The sequence below is a fragment of the Elgaria multicarinata genome, chromosome 11 (genome assembly GCF_023053635.1).
Source record: "Elgaria multicarinata webbii isolate HBS135686 ecotype San Diego chromosome 11, rElgMul1.1.pri, whole genome shotgun sequence".
Taxonomy (NCBI): Eukaryota; Metazoa; Chordata; class Lepidosauria; order Squamata; family Anguidae; genus Elgaria; species Elgaria multicarinata.
Genome location: NC_086181.1, coordinates 14,767,422 through 14,790,077, shown reverse-complemented (window position 1 = coordinate 14,790,077; position 22,656 = coordinate 14,767,422). Strand labels below are relative to the sequence as shown.

Here is a 22,656-nt window from a genome sequence, read left to right as displayed (position 1 = left end):
ACTGTGGAGGAAGTACAAGAAAGATCGGCTAAAAAAGATCAGTAGTTCTCAGCATAGCAGAAGCTCCAGTGGTCATACATCCAGTGTTTACTATACAGTGATACGGGGTTGGAGAGCGAGTCCATTGCAGTCACAGTGAGGGGACTGAAGTCCATTCGTCTTTCTCTTCAAATGAGATTTAAGTCTATTACAAGGCCTTTGAGGGAGGACACGAGAGGAGGCTCTAATCATTATCAAAGGGGCAAAAGGAAGTTCATAGAAATCCAGGGTTATCACCAAGCAGAAGTGAACATGCAACTGTGAAAAGTACAAGCGGGGAGAGTGGGCATTAGAGAGAAGGACGTCTGCAAAAAGTGCAAGCGGTGTGGGATGCACACATTGGCATTAGCAAGTGACCTCACGCCATGGCAGCCATGGCTGCTCATGCCCACACATGTGTGTTCACGCAGAAGCGGTCTCACACCAGGGTGTGATAAGCAGGTACCCGAGGCATTTCGATCGGTGTACATTTCTGGGGAGAATGCGAGTGCTTGTGAAAATCTAAGTGCCTCACACACAAGCCGTTTCTGTGCACCGGTGATGGTACGCAATCCGGCAGGAAAGCAGTTTTACAGAAGTCGAGCGGCTTTGCGGGATGGTCATACTGAGGAAGTGGGTAAGGGTGGCAGAGTGCATGATTTGCATGCAGAAGACGCCGGGTTCAGTCGCTGGCATCTCCAGGTTAGGGCTAGGAAAAATGCCTGCCTGAAACGCTGGAGAGAGAGATCAGGGTTGCCTAAGCTCTTTCAACTTGAGGACCAAATGCAATTTCAGAGAAGTTCTCAGGGGCCACATTCCGCTGGTGGGCAGGGCCAAAGGCAAAAGGGGCGGGACCAAAATACCCACATATTGTAGCTTGAAGCTCTTACGGCCGGTCGCCAAGCCTTAAGAGAGGTATTTCAGAACGAGGAAAACACAGCAAAAGCTGGGGAACCACCCAATGATCAGTTGGAGGAAAGGAGCTGTCACCATCTGGGGAACCCCAGAATGCTGGATCAGGACCCCAGGCCGGTCGTATTTGTCCTGCGGATCAACACCGCTGGTGTAGACAATACTGAGCTAGATGCACTCATGATATAAGGCAGCTTCCTAAGTTCCCACGCATATAAAACAAAGGGACAATTTGCATAAGTGTTGGCATGAGCAAGAGGAGTCTTCTGGAAGTCCGGGGAGTGGTTCAAAGGCACATGATGCAGTTCTACGGCTAAGCGGGTTTGGCTCCAGAAGCTGCCGGGACGGGAGGTTGCCTGTGAGCCCTGCAAAGAGCTCTCTCCCTCTGAGCTCTTTGGAAGGAGAAATGGGCTATTAACGTAATAAATAATAAAAACAATCCCGTGAAATTGCAACTGTGCCGCAGAAAATGCAGCCGTGAGAAAGAAGGTCTGGGTCGCTAGCGTAAGTGCCTAGGCATTGCCGTCTGTTTGGGCTCTGGTGTGTGTGGGGTGTGTGTGTGTGTGTGTGTGTGTGTGAGAGAGAGAGAGAGAGAGAGAGAGAGGGAGAGGATCCATCAGTGCAAATGAAAAAGCAGCTCGATTGTGCCTTGTGTTTCACAAACGCCAAGCAGGTCCATCTTGCAAGGATCATTTTCCTCCCTAAGATCAGGGAGTCTGGAGAAAGCGTTGGGTCATCACGGACCAGGGTGGCATAACTTAGGCTTCGGTAAGAGTTCTTCTGTGGGCCCAGCGCTATTTCCCCAAGAAAGCAAAGCAGCCCATGAGTGTAAAGAGGAGGGTAGGGAAAGAGGGAGGGGGAAGGCTTCAGTAGCGTCTCCCCGCCTCCTGCCAGTTTGTCACCCACTGCTTCTTGTGCTTCGGAGGCAGGAACCCCCCAGCCGGCTGATAGCGCTCCTCCTGCCGGATCCGAATGGCGTGGTACTTGGGCATGATCCGGTAGTAACGGGTTCGCTTGAAAAAGTTGCACTATACAGGGAGAGGGAGGGGAGGAAAAGGTTAGTGGAGGGGTGGAGGGGGTCACCCACAAACCAAGCTTGAGAATTCGGAGGAGAGAAAAGATGCAGAGGGTGAAAGGCAGGACAAGAGAGGAGCAGGAGAAGTTTTATTGGGGAGGAGAAGGGGAAAGGAAGCAAAGAAAGCCAATTCATCTGATCATTTTCCTGTGATGGTCGAAGGACAGTCCGGTTACGGCTGTCTTCTCCTACCTGGTGCCCTCCAGATGTTTTGGACTTTAGTTCCCATCAGCCCCAGCCAGCATGGCCAATGGCCAGGGATGCTGGGAGTTGTAGTCCAAAACACCGTGAAGGCACCAGGTTGGGGGAAAGCTGAGTTAGGCTGAGGCTCAACGTTTGTTTGAGAATGGAGAAACTAAGATACGGTTCACAGCACAGACACCCTTTACTAATCGGAATGCTGTAACCACTGACAACGGATCAGCAAAGAAAAACAGGTCAGCACCTTTGAGGACTAGCTGCATAGTTAAAACATGTAAATACTCTCAGGGCGCAATCTGATGCATGATTAGACACACAAAAACTGCTACATGCTGGGAGTTGGAGGGTTTCCCCCCCCCCCTGTCTAAACATGCATAGGATTGTGTCCCAACATGCTTTCACATCCACAAACAGAAAAGCCAAGCCAGGCTGAAGTGACAATGAGGTTCAGGGGTGTTACCTGCCCCTCCTGATCACCCCCAGAATAAATTCAGATCCTGGAGTGTTCTCATGTGGCTCACTCAAAAGGCTTGGTTATGAACACTCAGTCCCAGTTTTGATGTTGCTGCCACGTCCCTTCCCCACATTAGCATCTTGTTCAGCTAATGGGAGGTCCCACAGGGGCCTCTCTCCCCCTTCCTTTCTTCTCTCTCTCTCTCTACGACACCCCCCCATTTCCCCCTTCTAGCCACCCCCAAGAAATTAGGCCAAGGTCGCTCACCCCTGCATTTCGCCATTCACAAGACCAGCCCCTGAGCCAGTGATCTGGCTTTTCTATCACAAGGTGGGATCAGAAGGGTCGTTTGGATTGGCCCACAGAGCAGGAAGAAGAATGAGAGTAAAAAGAGAAAGACCCTTCTCACAGCAGCGCCATCTCAGAAGCCACCCAAGAAACACCTGGTTATTAAAAGCCTAGGAAAAGAACGTGTTTGAGTTAGCAACACAAACAGGTAAAACAGAGAGGCCGACGGACTGGCCGACACCTGTTGGAGAGCATTAAGCATGATGTGGGTGACATGCTTTGAGGGTAACTTGGGGCAAATGCTCTGCATTTGATCAGAGCACCGGTGAGGTGGGAGGAGGCTGTTTCACCCTTTCTCCGCACACCGTTTCCCTGTTCTGAATCCCCCCCCAGCTGCTCTTGGCCCTGCAAGTGGGGAGGAATTCAGGTGCAACATCTCCCACGTAGCTTGGCCCTTGGACTCTTAGCCTGCAAATCTTATGCACTCTTACCTAGGAGCAAGTCCCACTGTGAGAGTTACTACGGAGTAGATAGGTACAGAACTGCAAAGAGCCTGGCTCAAGCCTGTGCCTCACATGTGCTTTTGAATGGCTGAAGAGCCTTGCTAATTACTAAAGGACAAACAGATGACATCGTAGTGCGGCAATAAACTAGCAGCAGCATCCGGCAGCACTGGCCTTAAGCACTGGACACGGGGTTTTTTTCTTTCCTTAAAAAGAGATTCTGGGTTCTATGTCACCTTGGGCTTCCCCGTACTTCTTTTCCTTCCACAAAACCAAAGATTTGGTTTGGCAGGATTTTGTGTGTGCTTCAAAAGCCTGGCAGCCTTTCAGCACATTGAGAACCAACAGTGTCTTTGAGCACAGGCGTGCTGCATCCCTTTGACGGCATCTGCAAAGGGACCGTGGCTCAGAGGCAGAGCACCTGCTTCGCATGCAGAAGGTCCCCGGTTCAATCCCCGGCATGTCCAGTTGCATACTGTGCCAAATGGACAAATCGTCTGACCAGTTATAAAGTAGCCACCTATGTCCAGTCGGCATGTCCAAATCCCACTTCCCAGCGGGCTTCAGCTCTCCAAGACAGGGTCTTTGGGAAGGGATTAAGAAGTGGAAGGGTTGACAGAGACAGTAAATGAGAGGTAGGCCCTGGCACCCCACCCCTCCACCCCTCCTCCACCTGCCCCCACGTTGATTTACCAAGACACAGGGCAAAGGGGTGGGCAGTGTTCCCCCCTGAGACAGGAGCTAGAAGCTGTCGGTCAGCCGCTTAGTTTCAGATGGCTGGATCTTCATCATGGCTTTCTGGCCCTTGGCCTCGTACATGGCTCGTGTGCTTGCCCGCCGGAAGAAGCCACACTATGAGGAAGCAGGGGGCAAAGGTCAGGTACAACAGGGAAACCGGGTATGCTGGGCTGGAGGGCAAAGAGCCACTTCAAGTGTTCTGCCCCTTGTGTGCCAAAGTAGGCATGGGGAACATGGGGCCCTCCAAGTGTTGTTGAATTGCAGCTCCCATTATCCCTCGCTGTTGGCTATGCTGGCCAGGGCTGATGGGAGCTACAGTCTGAAGAGCCACACTTTCCCCATTTTTGATCTTCGGGATATCACTTTCAGCGCGCAGACGGAAGAAGGCTTGTTTCATGGATATGAGGCCAGTATGAAAGGTTAGGTGAAACTGAGCCCTTGCCAGTCCAAGCAGGACAAACCTTCAATGCCAAAAGACTCACAATTTTGGCCTGTCTCGGGCTTCCCTGAGACCGTCACTCTATGGCAAAACCCCCAAGCATAATTCACAGGAAGTGGCTCAAGAGCATTGGGGACAGAAAATAATAATAATAATAATAATAATAATAATAATAATAATAATAATAATAATAATAATTTTATTTATTTCTCAGCCGCCTCTCCCTTTGGATCGAGGCGGGGAACAACATTAGTACAGGAATCAACACATCTGAAAAATTCTTGATTTTACATTGATCTGGAATGTAAAAAAATGGCTGTTCTGGTGCTGCAGCACAGATGCCACATGCCATGTGGTCAAAACGTCAAACTGGCCCAACTGAATGCAGCTCTAGAGCACTAAAGGCCCATTTCCATGTTACTCTCTCACAGAGGGAACCTCTCTTGCCTGTAGTAGTCTTCAGAAGAAGACAGCCTGCCCCAACAGCCAAGAGGCAATCACAGCTAGAAGGGGCTTCCAGGATTTACTTCCCATTTTTCCTTTGTGTCCTTCGTACTGCTACTTACTACACACCAACTGGCACTAAGCCATTGGGGAGCCGGGGAGGATATTTCATCTGCTCTGGAAGTGTTTGCTTTTCCATGTTCAGGACAAAATCCCTCACCACAAGCAAGCAAACAAAAAACTTTATTTGCTCTAGTCACCACTGGAATAATAAAGTTTTTTTCCCTTTGTTTGCTTGTGAAGTTCCTGCTTGTACCTGGCTAGTCATTTCTGGGAGATTCAATGCAGAATTAGAATGGAACACAACAGTAGTGAAGGCACCTTCCTTGGCCAGAACCACGGAGCAAATACTTTCCAGCTACGCCACCCCCCCCTTAAAGCTTTTGAATGCTTGAGACTCTGAGATGCTTCTCCCAGTGGCGTCCAGGGCAAGGGAACAGGCTTCGGTTTTCTGGAGATCCATACAAGCACAGGAGGGCTGGATTGCACATCCCCGCAGTGACAGGGTAAGGCATGAATTGCCCCTGAAAAACTGGCCATTCTTGGATTCCTGTGAAGTTTCGCAGTTGTGCATTACACAGCTGGCTCAACGCTTAAGTTTTCCTCTCAGCACTGGAGTAAACGGCTTAAGAAATCCCAATGAGGCATTGAACGAGTGGGTGTTTTGGAGGATGGCTCCCGCAACGCCGGTGATGATGTGACCATTTTATCCCGGGGCACACCACCGCAGGGTCCCAAGTATTCACCCCATTCCTTTGTTAATCAGGATCTAAATATAGTTCCCGTACAGCCCAACCAGTTTCTCCACAGTGTAAAACGAGTGCGCTGAACAGCCTGCAGAGCAAATTGGCTGCGCTCCAGAATGAAATGCTTGAGCTAAATACCAAGGCCAACGTCATGCCCTCACTCAGCTGATTACATCGCTCTGCGTCAAGCTGGAGACACAGGATTACTTCCCGCCTGGCCCATACAAAACTGGCCCGGCCGCTTTTCGCTACGGCCTCTATTTATTTTATTTTATTTATTTATTTATTACATTTCTATACCGCCCAATAGCCGGAGCTCTCTGGGCGGTTCTCTAATGCCTGAACATTTTGTTCTGGAGCGAGATCAGACCATCCGCTGGCCAATCAAAATATTTATGTCAGCCCTGAAAATACTGCTCAGATATTCAGGCTTGCCACAAGCAATCCCCCGCCCTCCGTCTTTGCACTGCTGCTAATGCAGGTCAACAGCTCTGCAGCAGCAATTTCCGGAGTGTCTCTCTCTACAGGTAGGGCTAAGAGGGAAAGGAAGGACTTGCTGCCCTCCCCTCACCCAACCCATTCAAAATATCCCCTTCTCACCTTCCACAGCAGTAAGACAATGAGCCCCAAAAGCAGAAGTCCGGCTGCAACGGCAACCAAGACCAGCCACAGCTCAATCTCAGCCGGCTGCTCTTCGCTCAGCTCGGAGTCGATGTCCACAGCGAACTATAGCCAGGGCAGTAAAAGGGAAAACAGTCATGCTTTGGGGGAGTAAGGGCAGAGTAAAGGAGATGTTGGCGGCTTGGTTCAGAAGCATAACTGTGATTGGACTTGGCATCTATCCATCAATCACATTTCCTGAGTGTTCAGAGTGTTTCGTGTATATTCCTGGTGAGCCTTACAAATAAAGTGGGCTGGTATGATCGTCCCTATATTGCACATTTTGGTGAGCGGATGGGGAATCCTATGCCTGTTTAGAGAAAAAAAGTCCTAATACTCACAGCGTACTAGGATTTGTACGGCAGGCAGAGGATTGCACCTTTAGGTGCTTTTCACTCCATCTCTCCATGCATTTGATGAATGCACAGAGAGAGGGGAGAGACTGTGCAGAGGGATGAGTGGATTCACCACACATAGACACAGAGATGTTGTTCAGACGATCAGAAGGGGAAACAAGGCTGCTGCGTTGGTTCTTTCCCCCAGCCCCACGTGTGCTAGGGGGGGATCTACACTACTGCTTTTAAAGCGCTTTAAAGTAGGGGTGTGCACGGACCCCCTGCTCCGCCCCGCGGGCCGATCCGAAAATTTCGGATCGGCCCGCTCCGCTGCGCCCCGCTCCGCCCATACTCCGCTCCTCTTCGCCGCGGAGCTTCGGCTCCGAATCGGAGGTCCGCAGTGGAGGGGAGTGGTGCCAGGTAAGGCCGGGAGAGGAGGGCGGGGGGGGGGGGTTACCGGGCCCTGCTGCCATCGCCGCCCGTGTGGCGACGGCGGCAGAGCCCGGTAAGGGACCAAGGGGGAGGGGGGCCTTACCTGCCTCCGTCCGCGGTCCGTCGGCTTCTTCAATTGAGCCCGCGGTTCAGCCAGGAAGTCTGGGCCGCAAGTGCGGCCTAGACTTCCTGGTTGAACCGCGGGCTCAATTGAAGAAGCCGACGGACCGCGGACGGAGGCAGGTAAGGGAGAGGAGGGGAGGGTTACCGGGCCCTGCCGCTGTCGCCACATGGGCGACAGCGACAGCGGCAGGGCCCGGTAAACCCCACTTAACTTTCCGGCGGAGCTCCGGATCGAGGCGAAGGATCCGCCTTCACCTCGATCCTCTTCGCCACGCTCCGCCGGCCCCCCAATCCCCTTAAGGGGAGGCGAAGCACCCCACTCCGCTTCTAATTCGCCGGTCCGATTAGAAGCGGAGCACATCCCTACTTTAAAGCACTTTGAAAACATTTTGAAACCTGTATATGCAGTGTGTCCTGGGCCCCAACAGTTGTCAAAACTGTTATAAAGCACTTTAAAGCAGTAGTGTAGATCCCCCCTGGTCACACAATTGGGATTACCCAAATTAACTGCGCCACACACGTGTAGTGCGAGCCATGGGTTGCAGAGTGGGTGAAAATGCACCAGCCTGTGCTAGGGTTGGACAACACAGCAACCCACGATGCAACATAGGTAGTTAGGGTAATCTTGGTTGTGCAACTGGCATGCTGGGGACAGGGGAAACAACCAATGCTGCACTTCCCCTGCTGATCATCCAAACCCAGACAGTCACACTGACTGTTAATCTGCTGTATCTACTTTGGGTTTTGTCACAGAATTGAGATCTGAACTCTACACAAAGAACTCTTCCTTTCCTTCTTTTCCACTAGATAACCTGCAGATGGCACTGTGCTTTAGCAGAATAATGAAATTAAACCAGTAGGAAAATTCATTTTTTTTTGCTTTCAGAAATAATACTCCATTTCCCCCATTTTAAAAACACACACAAAAAAACCAGTAAAGTGCTCTTAAGAAACAAAAGTAAAATTGGAGGGTCATGAAGCTGTCTAAAGAATCCGTAAACAACCATGAGCAAGAAATAATGAGTGCACAACACTCATTTTTGCATGTTCAGTCAAAGGCCATATACCGTATTTCTTCGATTCTAAGACACACTTTTCCCCCCATATAAACATCTTTAAAAACGGGGTGCATCTTAGAATCGCGGGTGCGTTTATTATTTCTTAGAATCAAAGCTTTTTTTCTGTTGGTGGTACTGAAATTAGTGTGCATCTTACAATCGATGGCGTCTTAGAATTAAAGAAATACGGTAGCTGTACAGCAGGAGTGGGCAACTTCTGGGCCTCCAGATGTTGTTGGACTGCAACTCCCATCATCCCTCACCATTGGCTATCTTGGCTAAGGCTGATGGGAGTTGTCGGCCAAAACATCTGGAGGGATAGGAATCTAGTTTCACTCACCTGTACAGTATGATTTTTCATGTTGATGGTGGAGGTGTTTGTCCTGAGAAACAGTGTGGCGTGCCCGTCCACCTTCACACGGTCAAAGTTATTGAAATCCTACATTTCCATGGTGATGGACAGGAAAGGGTGTGTGTTAAAAGCAGCAATGTCAATGATTTTTCCAATACATTGAATTTCAGTACATGGAGATTTATTACATATCGGTACAGCACTAAGAAAAAATTAGGTGACTTATAAGTGAATAACAACAACAATGCAAAATTTAAGTGCGCTGAAACTATCATGCAACTAAGTAAGAAAATTACATATAAAAAGGCAGAGGGAAATCCATATATTCATGACCTTTTGAATACTCAAGCAAGATTATTTTAAATTCTTGCGGCACCAGTTAAATGCACATTCAGGCTTAATTATTATTTATTTATTTATTTTGCAAAAATGTGCAAATCCCCCCAAAATGTGCATTTTCACCCTTTAGCCTATATGGAAGAAATGCACATTTTCAGCTGTTGTTTAAAAATATGCATATTTTTCTGTTACTAAATTTGTGCAAAATTCTCAAAAGTTAGGAAAACGGTTCAGAAACGCGCAGAATCCACCCAACTGGGGGACAAGCTGGTCCGCTGTGGAGTCCATGGTTCATAAAAATTCAAACTCATTTGATTCCACTGTGGATTTCTTTGACATCTCTATTGGAACCCCTAACCACTGCACCAGCCTTAGCCAAAGTCGCACGTACCTCGATGAAGGTGCTGTTCCAGACCCGTGCTCGGACCTTCACGTCTGTCACGGCTCCAATGTCCCACAGGGGGCACTCAAACCAAATGCAGCGAGACGTGCCTCTGGAACAGGTCTGGAAACCAAGGCAGAATTAGAAGAGAAGAAAGATGACAACTTGGAGTTGGTGGCTGGGATAGAATGACTGATGATTAATTTGGAGGGCTGTTCATGTGGCGCAGAGCGGTAAAGCAGCAGTTTCTGCAGCTGAAACTCTCCCCACGGCCTGAGTTCGATCCCAGCGGAAGCTGGTTTCAGGCAGCCGGCTCGGGTCGACTCAGCCTTCCATCCTCCCGAGGTCGGTAAAATGAGTACCCAGTTAGCTGGGGGAAAGGTAATAACGACCGGGGAAGGCAACGGCAAACCACCCTGCTACAAGGCCTGCCAAGAAAACGTCAGTGAAAGCTGGCGTCCCTCCAAGAGTCAGTAATGACTCAGTGCTTGCACGAGAGGTTCCTTTCCTTTCCTTCCATATGTGCGGTCTAAAGAATATTTGGTCTCTTTTTCTGAAGTGATGCCATAGGGTTTGGAGTGAGTGAGTTGTGTGTGTGTGTGTGTCAAACTGAGGGTTCTTAAAAAAATATGTGAGCATAGTTCAGCGGTGAAAAAGGGTGCTGTGGCGTTACCCACAATTGAGTATATTGTATATGTCTAGGTTAGTATGTCTGGTAAGTATGGAATGTTAGAACTGAGTGGGTGTGGTTTATGCTGTAATAGGTGGGGGGAAGGAGTATATAAGGAGAGTGTTAGGAGTTTGTAAGGTATGTGAGTTGGAGTGAGTGTGAGGAGAGTTAGAATCATAGAATCATAGAATAGCAGAGTTGGAAGGGGCCTACAAGGCCATCGAGTCCAACCCCCTGCTCAATGCAGGATTCCACCCTAAAGCATCCCTGACAGATGCTTGTCCAGCTGCCTGTTGAAGGCCTCTAGTGTGGGAGAGGCCACAACCTCCCTAGTTGTTTAGTAGTAGAGTAAGAAGAGTTTGGATTCTAGGGATTTAGGATCGGTGTGAAGAGAGTGAGGTGGTTGGTGTGTGGAGAGTTTAGATCAGGCAGGGTTGAAAGTATTATATTTTGATTTAAAGCTTTTAAACAACAATAAACTTATTATTATTTTGTTAGCTACCAAATACCACGTCAGCTTGGCATTCTTTACCTGCCTTACAGTTATTACACACTCACACCAGAGTATTCCCACAGTATATTTAGAGCAGATCCTATATTAAACCTGTTTCCCTCATAGCTAGGGGAAAGGTTTTATTGAACCCTCCCTCAGGTTTTCAAGTGTTGGTGCTTGGCCTGAGAAGGGTTTATGCGGCAGGCCTAGTGAAAGGGCTGGTGATGTCGCAGGCACCAGGCCCCAACTCCTACTATTCTGCTCTCTGCTTGAAATATGCTCAATATGAAGGAGGCCTGCAGGGCTTGATGGGGGCTGAGTTTGCCCCCCACAACCCACACATGAAGAGTAGGGCACATAAGCATATAGGACGCCTAACACTGCCCATCAATGAGATCTTAGATCCTTCTTTAGATAGAAATACACCCACCCTTAAGACCCCAACAGCGGTGAGGCAAACGCTACAGTCCTATGTGGGCTGATTTAGGTTTGATTGATGTTTGGAGAACATTAAATCCCTCCCACCTCCACTGGAAAATATGGTTTGCATGGACAAAACAAGGTTTACAGTAGCAAAACACTCTGCTGCTACTTAGTGTTTCAGAAATCACCACGTATGGTTGGAGGTTCATGTTGCGGTAAGAAAAAAAGATATAAGCAGTGGTGGAAAAACATGGGAGGGATACAAACACTGAAGGCAACATCATCTGGACCCAGTGGAGGCTGATGACTCCTATTTCAGTGGGGAGGTGAATCCGCTCTGGGCTTCATTCAGACGCAACTTGATAAAAGCCTCCTAAGCAGGAGCAGAAATGGCATAAAATGGCAAAAGGCTCACCAGTGACGTTTCTGACTTGGCTTTCTTTGCAGCTGCCAAGGTGACGGGAAGCTCAGCTTTTGGAGATGCCTGCAGCTCACGCTTCCTCCGTGCCGAGGTGCTGCCATGATCGATTAGCTGGGAAGGGAGAAGAACGGGTCATCTTTCTCTTTCTGAGATTCTATACGCTCAAAGGTACAGAAAAGACATTGGGAAGAGCCCTTAACCTAAGGTGGGAGGCTGCTTTCCAGGAACCAAGACTCTGTCAGGCACAAGAGACACAGTCTGTGATGTTTAAGACTCCAGGGACCAGGGGAGAAGGCAGGCAGCAAGAACATTGTGCAAGTTTCTAGTTCTTTATATGTCAGATTGACAAGCATCCAAGCACAGGGAAGCAAGAGGCTTTCTATGTTCTCTTCCCTCAGATCTTACAGTATCTGTTAATCACTTGAGATGTGTACAAAGGTGTACAAGGCTTCCTGATTTCATCCCACAACTCCATTCTTGGAAAATTCATCTTGCTCATTTTGGGTGAATTGCAGAGGGCATTATGCTGGGAATCCTGGTTTGACCAAGCTTCTTCACGTTGGCAAAGATCGTCTCGTTTATTTTTATGTTCACAGAGGAGCTCTCCCAAAGAAGCAATACTTATCATAAGAACATAGGAAGAGCCCTGCTGGATCACACAAAGTTTTGAGAGACAAAGCAAGATGGGCAGGCAGTGGAGACCAAACTCACAGTGAGGCTGAGGTAGTTGATGACTTGCCCGGGGGGTTCACAGAGCCAGCTTCCGTTCCCTTTCACCAGGATCTCAGTGGGGTACAAGAGCCACTTCCCATTGCTGGCTTCGTAAGGCCATTCGAAGCCTAACACGATTGTTCCCAAGGAACCTAAAGACTCAGCCTTTGCGGTCACCTAAAAGACAAAGGCAAGAAAGCCCCCATTCACTCTCTGATTCCAGGATTGGGGCATAGATTACCCTTCATTATAAAGAAAAACATAGGGAAATGTGTAGGAACAGGATAGACATCTATGAAATTCAATTGGGAAATCGTTCACTCTCTCCAAACATAAAACTTTAAGTCCCTTGACTCAAACTGAGAGGCAGCAGGATCAAGACAAAACCTGCACACAACACATCATCAGCTTTCCCCATAACCATTTTCTGTTCACAATCGTCTCCCCTCCCAGCTGCAGACGCCAAGAGATGTGTACCCAGATCTTTCTCCCTACAAGGGGAAAAAGTAGCCACGGGGATTGCGAGTGGAAAAACAGTGGGCCATTGGCTCAAGACTGCAGCCTCCAAAGGCTGCTTTTGGTTTGGGGGAAAAAAGTCAGGACTCTAGTTTCAGCCTTAGAAGGAAGTTCACCATTAATATCTATTTTTCCTATCATATTTGGGATAACAGATACTAAGGGTGCAATCCTATGGATGTTTAGACAGGCTGGGAGTTGTAGGACTTTTCTCTCTCTAAACATCCACAGGATTACACCCTAAGAGAACAATCCAAAGGCCCCTAAAGAGCATCAGAGGTGTCATGGGATGCAGGAGATCTCCTCTTCTGAGGCTGGAGATGGAGATCCAACCTCAGAGGATAGGGTCTGACTGTAGCTCCCCCCACAATCCCCAGCTGTTGCAAAAAGCTTCACAGCAGCTCTCTCTCCCAAGGTTGGGACTCCGACCTCAGGAAGAGATGAAATGGCTGTGTTGGGGGTAAGCCAACAGCTGGGGGGTGGAGAGAGGTCATGGATCCACTAGATCCAAAGGACTCTCAATTCCCTTCCAACCCCTGGCAAGAAGGAAGGGTTAGATGGGCTCTGAGGCCTGCCTGAGCATAAGCTGCTATTTTGGAGGATAGAGAGGCAAAAACATCGCTTCTCCTGCCCTGCTTGCACGAGCCTAGCAGGGCTTAGGATGGACGGAGGTCTCAGAGATCAGAGTCCTCTGTCCTTTGGGCATCTAGCCCACAGGGCTGCTCTCTTAAATGAATAAACAAGTTCAAGGCCCAAAAGTACCTTGAAAGAACCAGAGTATAAATGATTCACTGGTGTCAATTACAATGGACACCAATGGACAGCATCAGCATCAGTTACTCCTTTTGCTAACTTGGGATACCAACTGGAAGGGATAAAGCAACTTTTAAGGATTTTGCGTAATAGCCTGCGCAGAGAAAATTAACTTGGCACATGTGCCCTTCACGAGTCCTCTGTCTCTGGCTCGTTTACAGCCCTACGCTAGAATAGTAGAATTATACAGCTGGAGGCCATTTAGTCCACCCTCAGACAATACACGGAATAACGGGCTCAAGTTAAAGGAAGCCAGATTCCGGCTGGACATCAGGAAAAACTTCCTGACTGTTAGAGCAGTGCGACGGTGGAATCAGTTACCTAGGGAGGTTGTGGGCTCTCCCACACTAGAGGCATTCAAGAGGCAGCTGGACAACCATCTGTCAGGGATGCTTTAGGGTGGATTCCTGCATTGAGCAGGGGGTTGGACTCGATGGCCTTGTAGGCCCCTTCCAACTCTGCTATTCTATGATTCTATGATTCTACAAAGCTACAGCATCCCCAACAGATGCCTGTCCACACTCTGCTTTAATTGCAAATGAAGCGGGAATTTTCAATCAAGCAGACTCTAGCTTGTGTTCCAGTGGCTTTGGATACAAGTGATCGCCAGAATGCAGGAGCGGGCAATGTGTGGCCCTCCAGAGGTTTTGGCTTACAAACTCCCTTCATATTTCACCTCTGGCAATGCTGGCTGGGGCTGATGGGAGTTACAGGCCAAAAACATCTGGAGGGCCATCCGTCGCCCATCCCTGCCATGATGGGATCCAGGAAAGGTAAACAAACCCACATGGGTTTTTGGACGATGTGAACTCAAAAGAGACTAGCAGTCCCTGACAGGACCAGCCTCCCGCTTCACGGGAGACCCTTACCTGAAAGTCGAATTCGAGGGGGCTGCCGACATCTTCCTCATGCTTCATGGCTGACTCTCCCATGACTTTCCCGCTAAAGTACGACTGGAGTAACGGGCTGACTCTGCCATGGAGAGGAGAACAGGGAGAGAGAGAGAGTTGAGAAGCTGACCGTATGAGCAACTGGAAGGACTAGCTCATACTTTCTGGGGAGCCTCGGAAATTATTCAGTGGCCTCAGGGAAGTGTGACCTACTAGAATTTCTCTGGGCACGTCTCTTTTTCAAGCCTACCATGGTTGCTAATAAAGAAACCCTGGGAACATAAGTTATGTAAGGGCGCAATCCCAATGGGATACCCATTGGGATACCCTGGACTCGGAGGATCTTTGCCTCCCTGCTCCTTCCGCTCTGAATTTTTTGCTAGATGGGCTTTTTCACGTATCTAGCTGGGGCCATTTTCTTATATTTAACTTGCATGCAAATTAAATCAATTTTGCATGCAAAAAAACAAGTCGTTTTCGTTCTGTATGAGAACAATTGTGACTGTAGCTCAGCATTCTCTTCCTACCGGTGGCCAGATAGATATCATTGGTGTGTTTAGAATTTCAGCCCTGCTCCGGCACTCCTTTAAGGAGGGAGACGTGCCAGCAGGGCCAGCCTGACCATAAGGCAGGGTGAGGCTCCTGCATTAGGCGGTACAGCAGCCGGTTGCAGTGCTGCGCCCCTTCCCGGCCCCACCAGGAGGGCCTGGCACTGTGTCACCTCCTCCAGTGGGTGTTCTGCCAGCTGCAGTGAGAGCGTGACCAGCAGGGCTCTCCAGAGCAGCCACTCCGCCTCGCTTTCCCCCGTCGCACACAACCGGAAGAAATGTCTGCAGAGCTTCTACAAAGTCTTGTGAAACCGGGGCAAACTCTCATGAGAGCCATACGAGGCCTCGCGAGACCCGTGTGAACTCCTGCGAGGTTTTGCGAAACCCACAGACACTTCTTCCAGCCCCGCGGCTCTCCGTGGAGTTGACACGGCAGTGGCAAAAAGGTTGCGTGTGCAATGATGTACCAGTGGCGGCAGCGGATCTTTATCCCAGCCACCTCAGGTGGCGAGAGACCTTGTGCCGGGGGGCTCCGTGACAGCACCACGTGCACCATGTTTTCGCACAACGCTAGCAACCTGGTGCCCTCCAGATGTTTTTGACCACAACTTCTAGAATTCCTGGCCATACTGGCTGGAGTTTATGGGAGTTGTAGTCCAAAACATCTGGAGGGCACCAGGTTGCCTACCCGTTTTAGCATCTCATCTTGCAGGGCAAAGAAAAGCCTGCTGCCACGCTCCTTCTTTTTGAACCCACGTCAACCGTTTCAGTAGATACGTACGCCAGGGATGAATCAATGGTGTAGTTCACCAACAGGACTGCTGCCACTGGCGTGAGATCTTCCTGGTTGCTCATCCTGTCAGAGACACAAGGTTCAGAGGGTCAGGCTTTGCGGCCTAGCAGGTGGTTTCCTTAAGTTACCTCAGTCATACAGCATAAACCACAGCTCTGCCGCTTCTTCCTTCATCACCAAGATAATGCAAGAAGGCTCGAACCTGACGTCCTCCAGAGGTAATGGGACTAAAACTCCCAGCCTCCCCAGAGGTGGCTGGGGATGCTAAGGGCTTGTAGTAAATGTTGGGGGGGGGGGGCGCGTGGCATTCCAAAGTGATACTATCCCCATCAGTATCCCAAAGTGGTACATCCCATCCCACCACTTCATTCTGCTGCATACGTTGACCCCCAAGCTAAAATCGCTTCAGCACGGGTAGAATCCCACTCTGCCCTTCAGGACTTGCAAAGGACAACAGTAACGTTAAGCCTTCTATCATCCCACCTGTCAAGATGTTGGGTGGTTGGTTCAGTGCCAAGTCTTGCTTTTTCTTCCCCCAAATCCCCTGATGCAGGGGGGAGGGCAGGTAATACAGACACCAGGGGAGGGTGGTGGATCCGATTTCGGTGGGGTGGAGATTCCACCCTGCCTTCAGTTACAACTAGCAGACGGCTAAAGGAGCTCTCCAAGGTGCTGGACCCTGTCCCCCAAATGGGCCCAGCTCCTCAGATAGCTCCTTTAGACTTCTGGCTGGTTGAAACTAAAACCCAGAATGGAATCTCCACCCCATCAAAATTTGTATTTATTTATTTATTATTGCACTTATATCCCGCCTTTTTTCCTCCAAGGAACCCAAGGCGGCATCCATAATCCTCCTCCTCTCCATTTTATCCTCACAACAACAACCCTGTGAGGTAGGTTGGGCTGAGAGTCTGTGACTGGCCCAAAGTCACCCAGTGGGTTTCCATGGCCGAGTGGGGACTAGAACCCGGATCTCCTGACTCCCAGTCCAACACTTTAGCCACTACACCACACTGGCAGATCCATCAGCCTCCCCTGACATGCTTCTCAGTCCTACTAATTCATTATCTGGCTCAACAGCATTTCTGCTATTACCTCCTCCTTTTAGGACATAAGGAAGAGGTCGTAATATGTGACTACAGCCTCACCCCTAGGCACTAGTGGCAGAGGAGCTCCACTGAGTTAACCAAGTTGCCAAACCATGCGCCCATACCCAAGAATGTGACCGACTGGGCTTTCTGATAGGAAGGGCCGTAGCTCAGAGCGGTAGAGCGCCGGCTTTGCACACAGATGGTCCCCGGTTCAATCCCCGGCATCTCCAGGGAGGGCAGGAAAAACTCTTGCCTGACACTCTGGCGAGCCATTGCTGCCAGTCACTGTCGGTAATGCTGAGCTAGATGGACCAAGGGCCTGGCTCCGTGAAAGGCATCTTCCTATGTTCCCCTGACCCATTTTTAGCCCCAGCTGCTCACTTGGAGAGACAAGACTCACGTGAAAGGCGCCACCTGTACAGTGATATCCTGGGTCGACAGTGTGATTCCAATAACTTCAAACACGACGGTCAGCTCTGCCTGGAAGGGAGGCAACATTGCACAACCTGGTTACCCAGCCTGCTTTGCTGCAGGTGGCAGAAGCAAATCAAAAGCGCCAGCATTTCAAGGTGTCTTCTTTGTCACATGAGGAGAACCAATGGTTTGCTGTTGGGGTGTGAACTGTGGGTAGTTCATAGTTAACAAAGCATACTTTTTTAATGATAGCTGGGTTCACACAACGTAACAACCTATGAATCATAGAATAGCAGAGTTGGAAGGGGCCTACAAGGCCATCTAGTCCAACCCCCTGCTCAATGCAGGAATCCACCCTAAAGCATCCCTGACAGATGCTTGTCCAGCTGCCTCTTGAAGGCCTCTAGTGTGGGAGAGCCCAAAACCTCCCTAGGTAACTGATTCCATTGCCGCACTGCTCTAACAGTCAGGACGTTGAACGTACAATCCACACTCAACTCATACTGAACCCATACTGTGGCTTGTCATGTTGTGTGAAACAGGTAACCGTCTCTCATGCCTTACAAGGCCTCTGAGGGCCAAAGCAGTCATTCACTTAAAGAGCATAGGCGTGCGCAAGAGGTGTGCTGGGTGTGCCCAGACACACCCTAACGCCTCAAGCAATAAACGCTGAATTGAGGGGGCTACTGAGTGGGGATCTAGAGGGGGATCCAGATTCAGTGGGAACAGTCCTCTGGCTGTTCTCCGGCTGTTCCACTGCCATGCTGAAGAACTGCTGCCTCTGAGAGAGCACCATTGCTCCTCACAGCACGAGCAAAAAGGAATCGCTTTGCTGGAAGCTGTGCCCCCAAAGGCTACTATCGCCTCATAAGACCCTCCTTTGGCTAATGTCACCACGAAGTCCCACCAATGCTGGGGCTTGAGAAACGTCTCCTCGTTCCGCCACCCCCTGCAACGGCCCTCCCATGGTCAGGCAAGCTGAATGCAGAGTAGGCCATCTGTGTCTACAGTGTTTAATAAATAAATGAATGAAATAATGTCCTTTATGATTGAGTATTCAATAAATGTTCGCCTTTGGGGGAAAACTCCTCTGGGTACACAGTCTAATGAAATGTGCTGGGCATGCCTATGTTAAAGACATAGCTGTTATGTCTATATTTATGCCATTTGTTTTTACTCTAGTGCAGGAATGAGGGACCTCAGGCCTAGGGGTCAAATCCAGCCTTCTTGGGGTCCCAATTCACCCCTCCAGGTGCCTGTGCTCCCTTGCCCTGGCCTCACTCTCTTTCCCTCAAGCAGTGATAGTGTGGCAGTTTCTCATGCTTTTCTGCAGGTTTTTGCCCATTCCAAAACACTGAAATCACTCTCCTAAGGCTTACACTTACAGAATGAAATATAGAATGAAATTTAATATTTTAATGCTGTGTTTTTAATATTGTATTTTAATATTGTGAACTGCTGAGAGATATTTTTTTTATCATATTCAGCAGAATACAAACGCCACAAATAAATAAATTATAAATAGTTACCGGCAGTAAGAACTTTAAGATAAAACATGTGGGTATTTCTAGTATTTCTGGCCCTGCCCCTTTTACATTTGCCCCGCCCCTTTTACTTTCAGCTCCTCCCACCACTAGAATGCTTATGACATGGAATTCCATGTTCTATGACATGGAATTTGGGTTGAAAGAGGTTCCCCCATCCCTGCTCCAGTACGTGTGGTTGGTGTGTGTGTGTGTGTGTGTGATCTGGATTAGGACCCTGGTGTAGAGAGAGAGAGGAAGAAAGGCTTTAACCATCCCCCACCCAATTTATGGACATGATCTGGACCAGGACAAGTATGTCTTCAATTTAGTAAATGGACCACTCTTTTGCAACATAAAGTTCAGGTGTAGGGCTCCCAAGTCAGATAGCCCCCTAAGCTTAGATTAGAGTAAAACAAAATTAAATTAAAAGACATAGCTACTAAGCTACATCTCTAAAGTAATATTGACTTTGGCCCTCACATCTGTCAACTAATACCACAGAAAAAAGGCTAAAGAGAAATACTAGGGCTGGATTATCCTCCCCCCGGCACAACATGATTGAATAGAAGAAATTCTATAATACAGCCTGGATCAATTGGTATATAAGAGGTTAAGGCTGCAATCCTGTACAGATTCACCTGGCAGTAAAGCCCCGCTGGAAACTATAGGATTGTATAGGATTGCGCTGTAAATAGATGGCACTGTAAATGTTTTCCAACTCAGTTCTAGAGTTAAAGTTTAAAAAGAGGAATATTTCCTTGGAAAGCACATTTATTCTGATAGCAGCCATAAGGCAGCTGCCAAAAAGAAGAAGAAAAGTAGCCTATTTTAACATTTTAGTAACTTCGGGGACTCTGGACAAAAATAAAGATATAAATACATCTATCTGTTGCAGTTACTTATTAATATTTTTTACAGCTCAGAATAATAAGCAAAAAGGTGCTCCTGGGAAATAGTTACATGTGGACTGACTGTGAAACAGAGTGAGTGCCCTCCCTAGATAATAGGGTCATAGAATAGTAGAGTTGGAAGGGGCCTATAAGGCCATCGAGTCCAACCCCCTGCTCAATGCAGGATCCAGCTTAAAGCATCCCTGACAGATGGTTGTCCAGCTGCGTCTTGAATGCCTCTAGTGTGGGAGAGCCCACAACCTCCCTAGGTAACTGGTTCCATTGTTGTACTGCTCTAACACTCAGGACGTTTTTCCTGATGTCCAGTTAGAATCCGGCTTCCTGTAATTTGAGCCCATCATTCCGTGTCCTGCACTCTGAGATGATCGAGAAAAGATCCTGGCCCTCCTCTGTGTGACAACATTTCAAGTACTTGAAAAATGCTATCATGTCTCCCCTCAGTCTTTTCTTCCCAAGGATAAACATACCCAGTTTTTCAGCATCCTAGGAACAGGAAGCAACTGGTAATGATTCCAGTGTTCTGTAGGTGGAACTTCAAAGCCACAAAGGTCATCAAAGGGACCAGAGCTTACAGTTTGAATCCATGTTTTCTATTGAACAAGCCAATGGAGCACTGACCTTTCATGAACATCCAGACCCAGAAACAACTCACCTGCATATTCTTTTTGAAGGGGTTGCCTAGTTCACACATCACAGTCTCCCCAAGATCGCAGGCCCCACTCTGAAGAAAGAAAGAAAGAAAGAATATAAGAACACTCGTCAATCTGGCTGCCTACTGCTTTGTTTAATTCACGTCTATCTATCTATCTATCTATCTATCTATCTATCTGTTGTTATTGTTGTTGTTACATTTATATCCCACTTTTTTTTCCTCTTGAAAGGAACCTAAGGTGGTTTATATGGCCCTCCTCCTCCTCTCCACTTTATCCTCACAACAACCCTGTGAGGTAGGTTAGGCTGAGAATCAGTGACTGGCTCAGTCACCCAGTGAGCTTCATAGCTGAGTGGGGACTAGAACTCAGATCTCCCGAGTCCCAGTCCAACACTCTAACCACTACAGCACACTGGCTCTCATCCATCATTGTATAAGTTTTATATAAGGTACATTTGTATAAAGACTGCCTGTGTGTGATGCAGGAGAGAGAGAGAGAGAAAGAGAGAGTTCCATTTGGATGCGGGGACCTTGGTTCAACCCGCCTCCCTCTCAGAACTTTTCTGCAGGAGGCATTTATTGTGTGCTCATGATTCTTTACTCACTTCTGTTTACAGGCTTCTTAGATGACCTTGTTTTGCTTCTGTTATTTCAGAGCACCGGGTTTTTTTTAAAACTGAGAAAATGGGGTATTATTTCTTAAAGCACTGTATCTAGTTGTGCATTTGTGCTATTTTGCTTCAGCACAGCACCCCCTAGGGGTTATGAAGCAGAAAACCAGAACAGGAAAAGCTCATTTTGTAGAGCTCAGATCGCAATTCTGCGATAAAACTGAATGTAGATACAGCCTTGTGTAGAAAAGCATTCAGTCTTTGGGCAAGTTACCAGCTTAAGCTACCTAACAGCTGAAGGTTATTAATCTATGAAATTCACAGAACATGTTCATGGGAATGTAGAGAGCTGACTTCTATGTTGTCAGACTATTTGTCTATCTAGCCCAGCACTGTTTTATTTTTAGTGGCATCAGCCAGTGGAGCCTGGTGGCTCCGATTTCAGTGGGTGTGTGGATCCATTCTAGGTTTTAGTCAGAAGCAGTCCAAACTCTAAAGGAGCTATCCAAGGTGCTGAATCCTCCCCCCAAAATAAGTTCAGCCCTTGGGTAGCCCCTTTGGAGTTCTGGCTGTTCTTGACTGAAGCCCAGAATGGATTCACACAGGGTGACCATATGACTGGATTTGTCCGGGTTTTTGATGGCAAATCCGGGAGGGAGAGGGGAAATCCGGATTTTTCCCCCCAAAGAGCAGCTCTAATGGGAATTAACTAAAATGCTTATAACTCTGTCATATTTTAAGATAAAGACATGAAACTTGGCACAATGGTAGCTCTTAGGAACGGCTTTAGTCATACCAAATTTGAAACAGATCCATTCATCCATTGATTTTTTAAGGAATTTTTTAAAAATTGAGGTTTTAAAATTATTATTTTTAAAATTGTCATTTTTAAAGTTAAAGAGTTGAAACTTTACACCATGAAAGGATTTAGATAGAGCTTTAGCCACACCAAATTTGAAACAGATCTGTTCATCCATTGATTTTTTAGGAATTTTTTTAAAATTGAGGTTTTAAAATTATTATTTTTTAAATCGTCATTTTTAAAGTTAAACAGATGAAACTTTGTACCATGATAGGATTTAGGTAGAGCTTTAGCCACACCAAATTTGAAACAGATCCGTTCATCCATTGATTTTTTAGGAATTTTTTTAAAAAATGAGGTTTTAAAATTATTATTTTTAAAATCGTCATTTTTAAAGATAAAGAGCTGAAAGTTGGCACCATGATAGCTTTTAGGTAGAGCTTTAGCCATACCAAAGTTGAAACAGATCTGGGGCCAGTAGCAAACCCTGTTAACAACAACAGCAGCTTGCAATGAGTGAAAATACAGTCAGAAAAGATATTTGAGGGAAGGGGAGAATGTGACACACAGAGTATAGCAAAAGCTTCAAAGTACAGCGAAACCTACAAAAGTAGGAGTGAGTGAAGTTAATTTCAGATACATTGAATCTCTCACTTGTTCTTTATTTCAGTGATTTTAACAATAAGATGTTATGTAGAACAGATTTGTCTTAAATGTGTGCTATAAAATCAGACATGTGACCAAGGCTATGTTTGGGTGGGCACGCCCCCTTGGTACTGGACATGCCCCCTTGGGGGCGACCATGTTGTCCT

At 47.8% G+C, this 22,656-nt stretch overlaps 1 protein-coding gene and 1 long non-coding RNA gene across 2 annotated transcripts in view; one reads left to right on the top strand and one right to left on the bottom strand.

The window, feature by feature from the left end:
- Positions 1-1,875: 1,875 nt before the first annotated feature.
- Positions 1,876-22,656, bottom strand: part of ITGA3 (integrin subunit alpha 3) — a 94,219-nt gene continuing 73,438 nt past the window's right edge. Inside the window, exons 16-26 of the mRNA XM_063137375.1 lie at positions 20,432-20,500; positions 17,329-17,408; positions 15,826-15,900; positions 14,476-14,578; positions 12,278-12,454; positions 11,561-11,677; positions 9,569-9,682; positions 8,827-8,925; positions 6,479-6,604; positions 4,145-4,303; positions 1,876-1,958 (exon numbers count right to left, since the gene is read on the bottom strand). Coding sequence (XP_062993445.1) covers positions 4,193-4,303; positions 6,479-6,604; positions 8,827-8,925; positions 9,569-9,682; positions 11,561-11,677; positions 12,278-12,454; positions 14,476-14,578; positions 15,826-15,900; positions 17,329-17,408; positions 20,432-20,500 — 1,071 coding nt within the window. The 3' untranslated portion in view covers positions 1,876-1,958; positions 4,145-4,192. The remainder of the gene's footprint in view (positions 1,959-4,144; positions 4,304-6,478; positions 6,605-8,826; positions 8,926-9,568; positions 9,683-11,560; positions 11,678-12,277; positions 12,455-14,475; positions 14,579-15,825; positions 15,901-17,328; positions 17,409-20,431; positions 20,501-22,656) is intronic.
- Positions 5,450-22,656, top strand: part of LOC134406112 (uncharacterized) — a 30,622-nt gene continuing 13,415 nt past the window's right edge. Inside the window, exons 1-2 of the long non-coding RNA XR_010025961.1 lie at positions 5,450-5,638; positions 11,593-11,734. This is a non-coding gene — a long non-coding RNA (uncharacterized LOC134406112). The remainder of the gene's footprint in view (positions 5,639-11,592; positions 11,735-22,656) is intronic.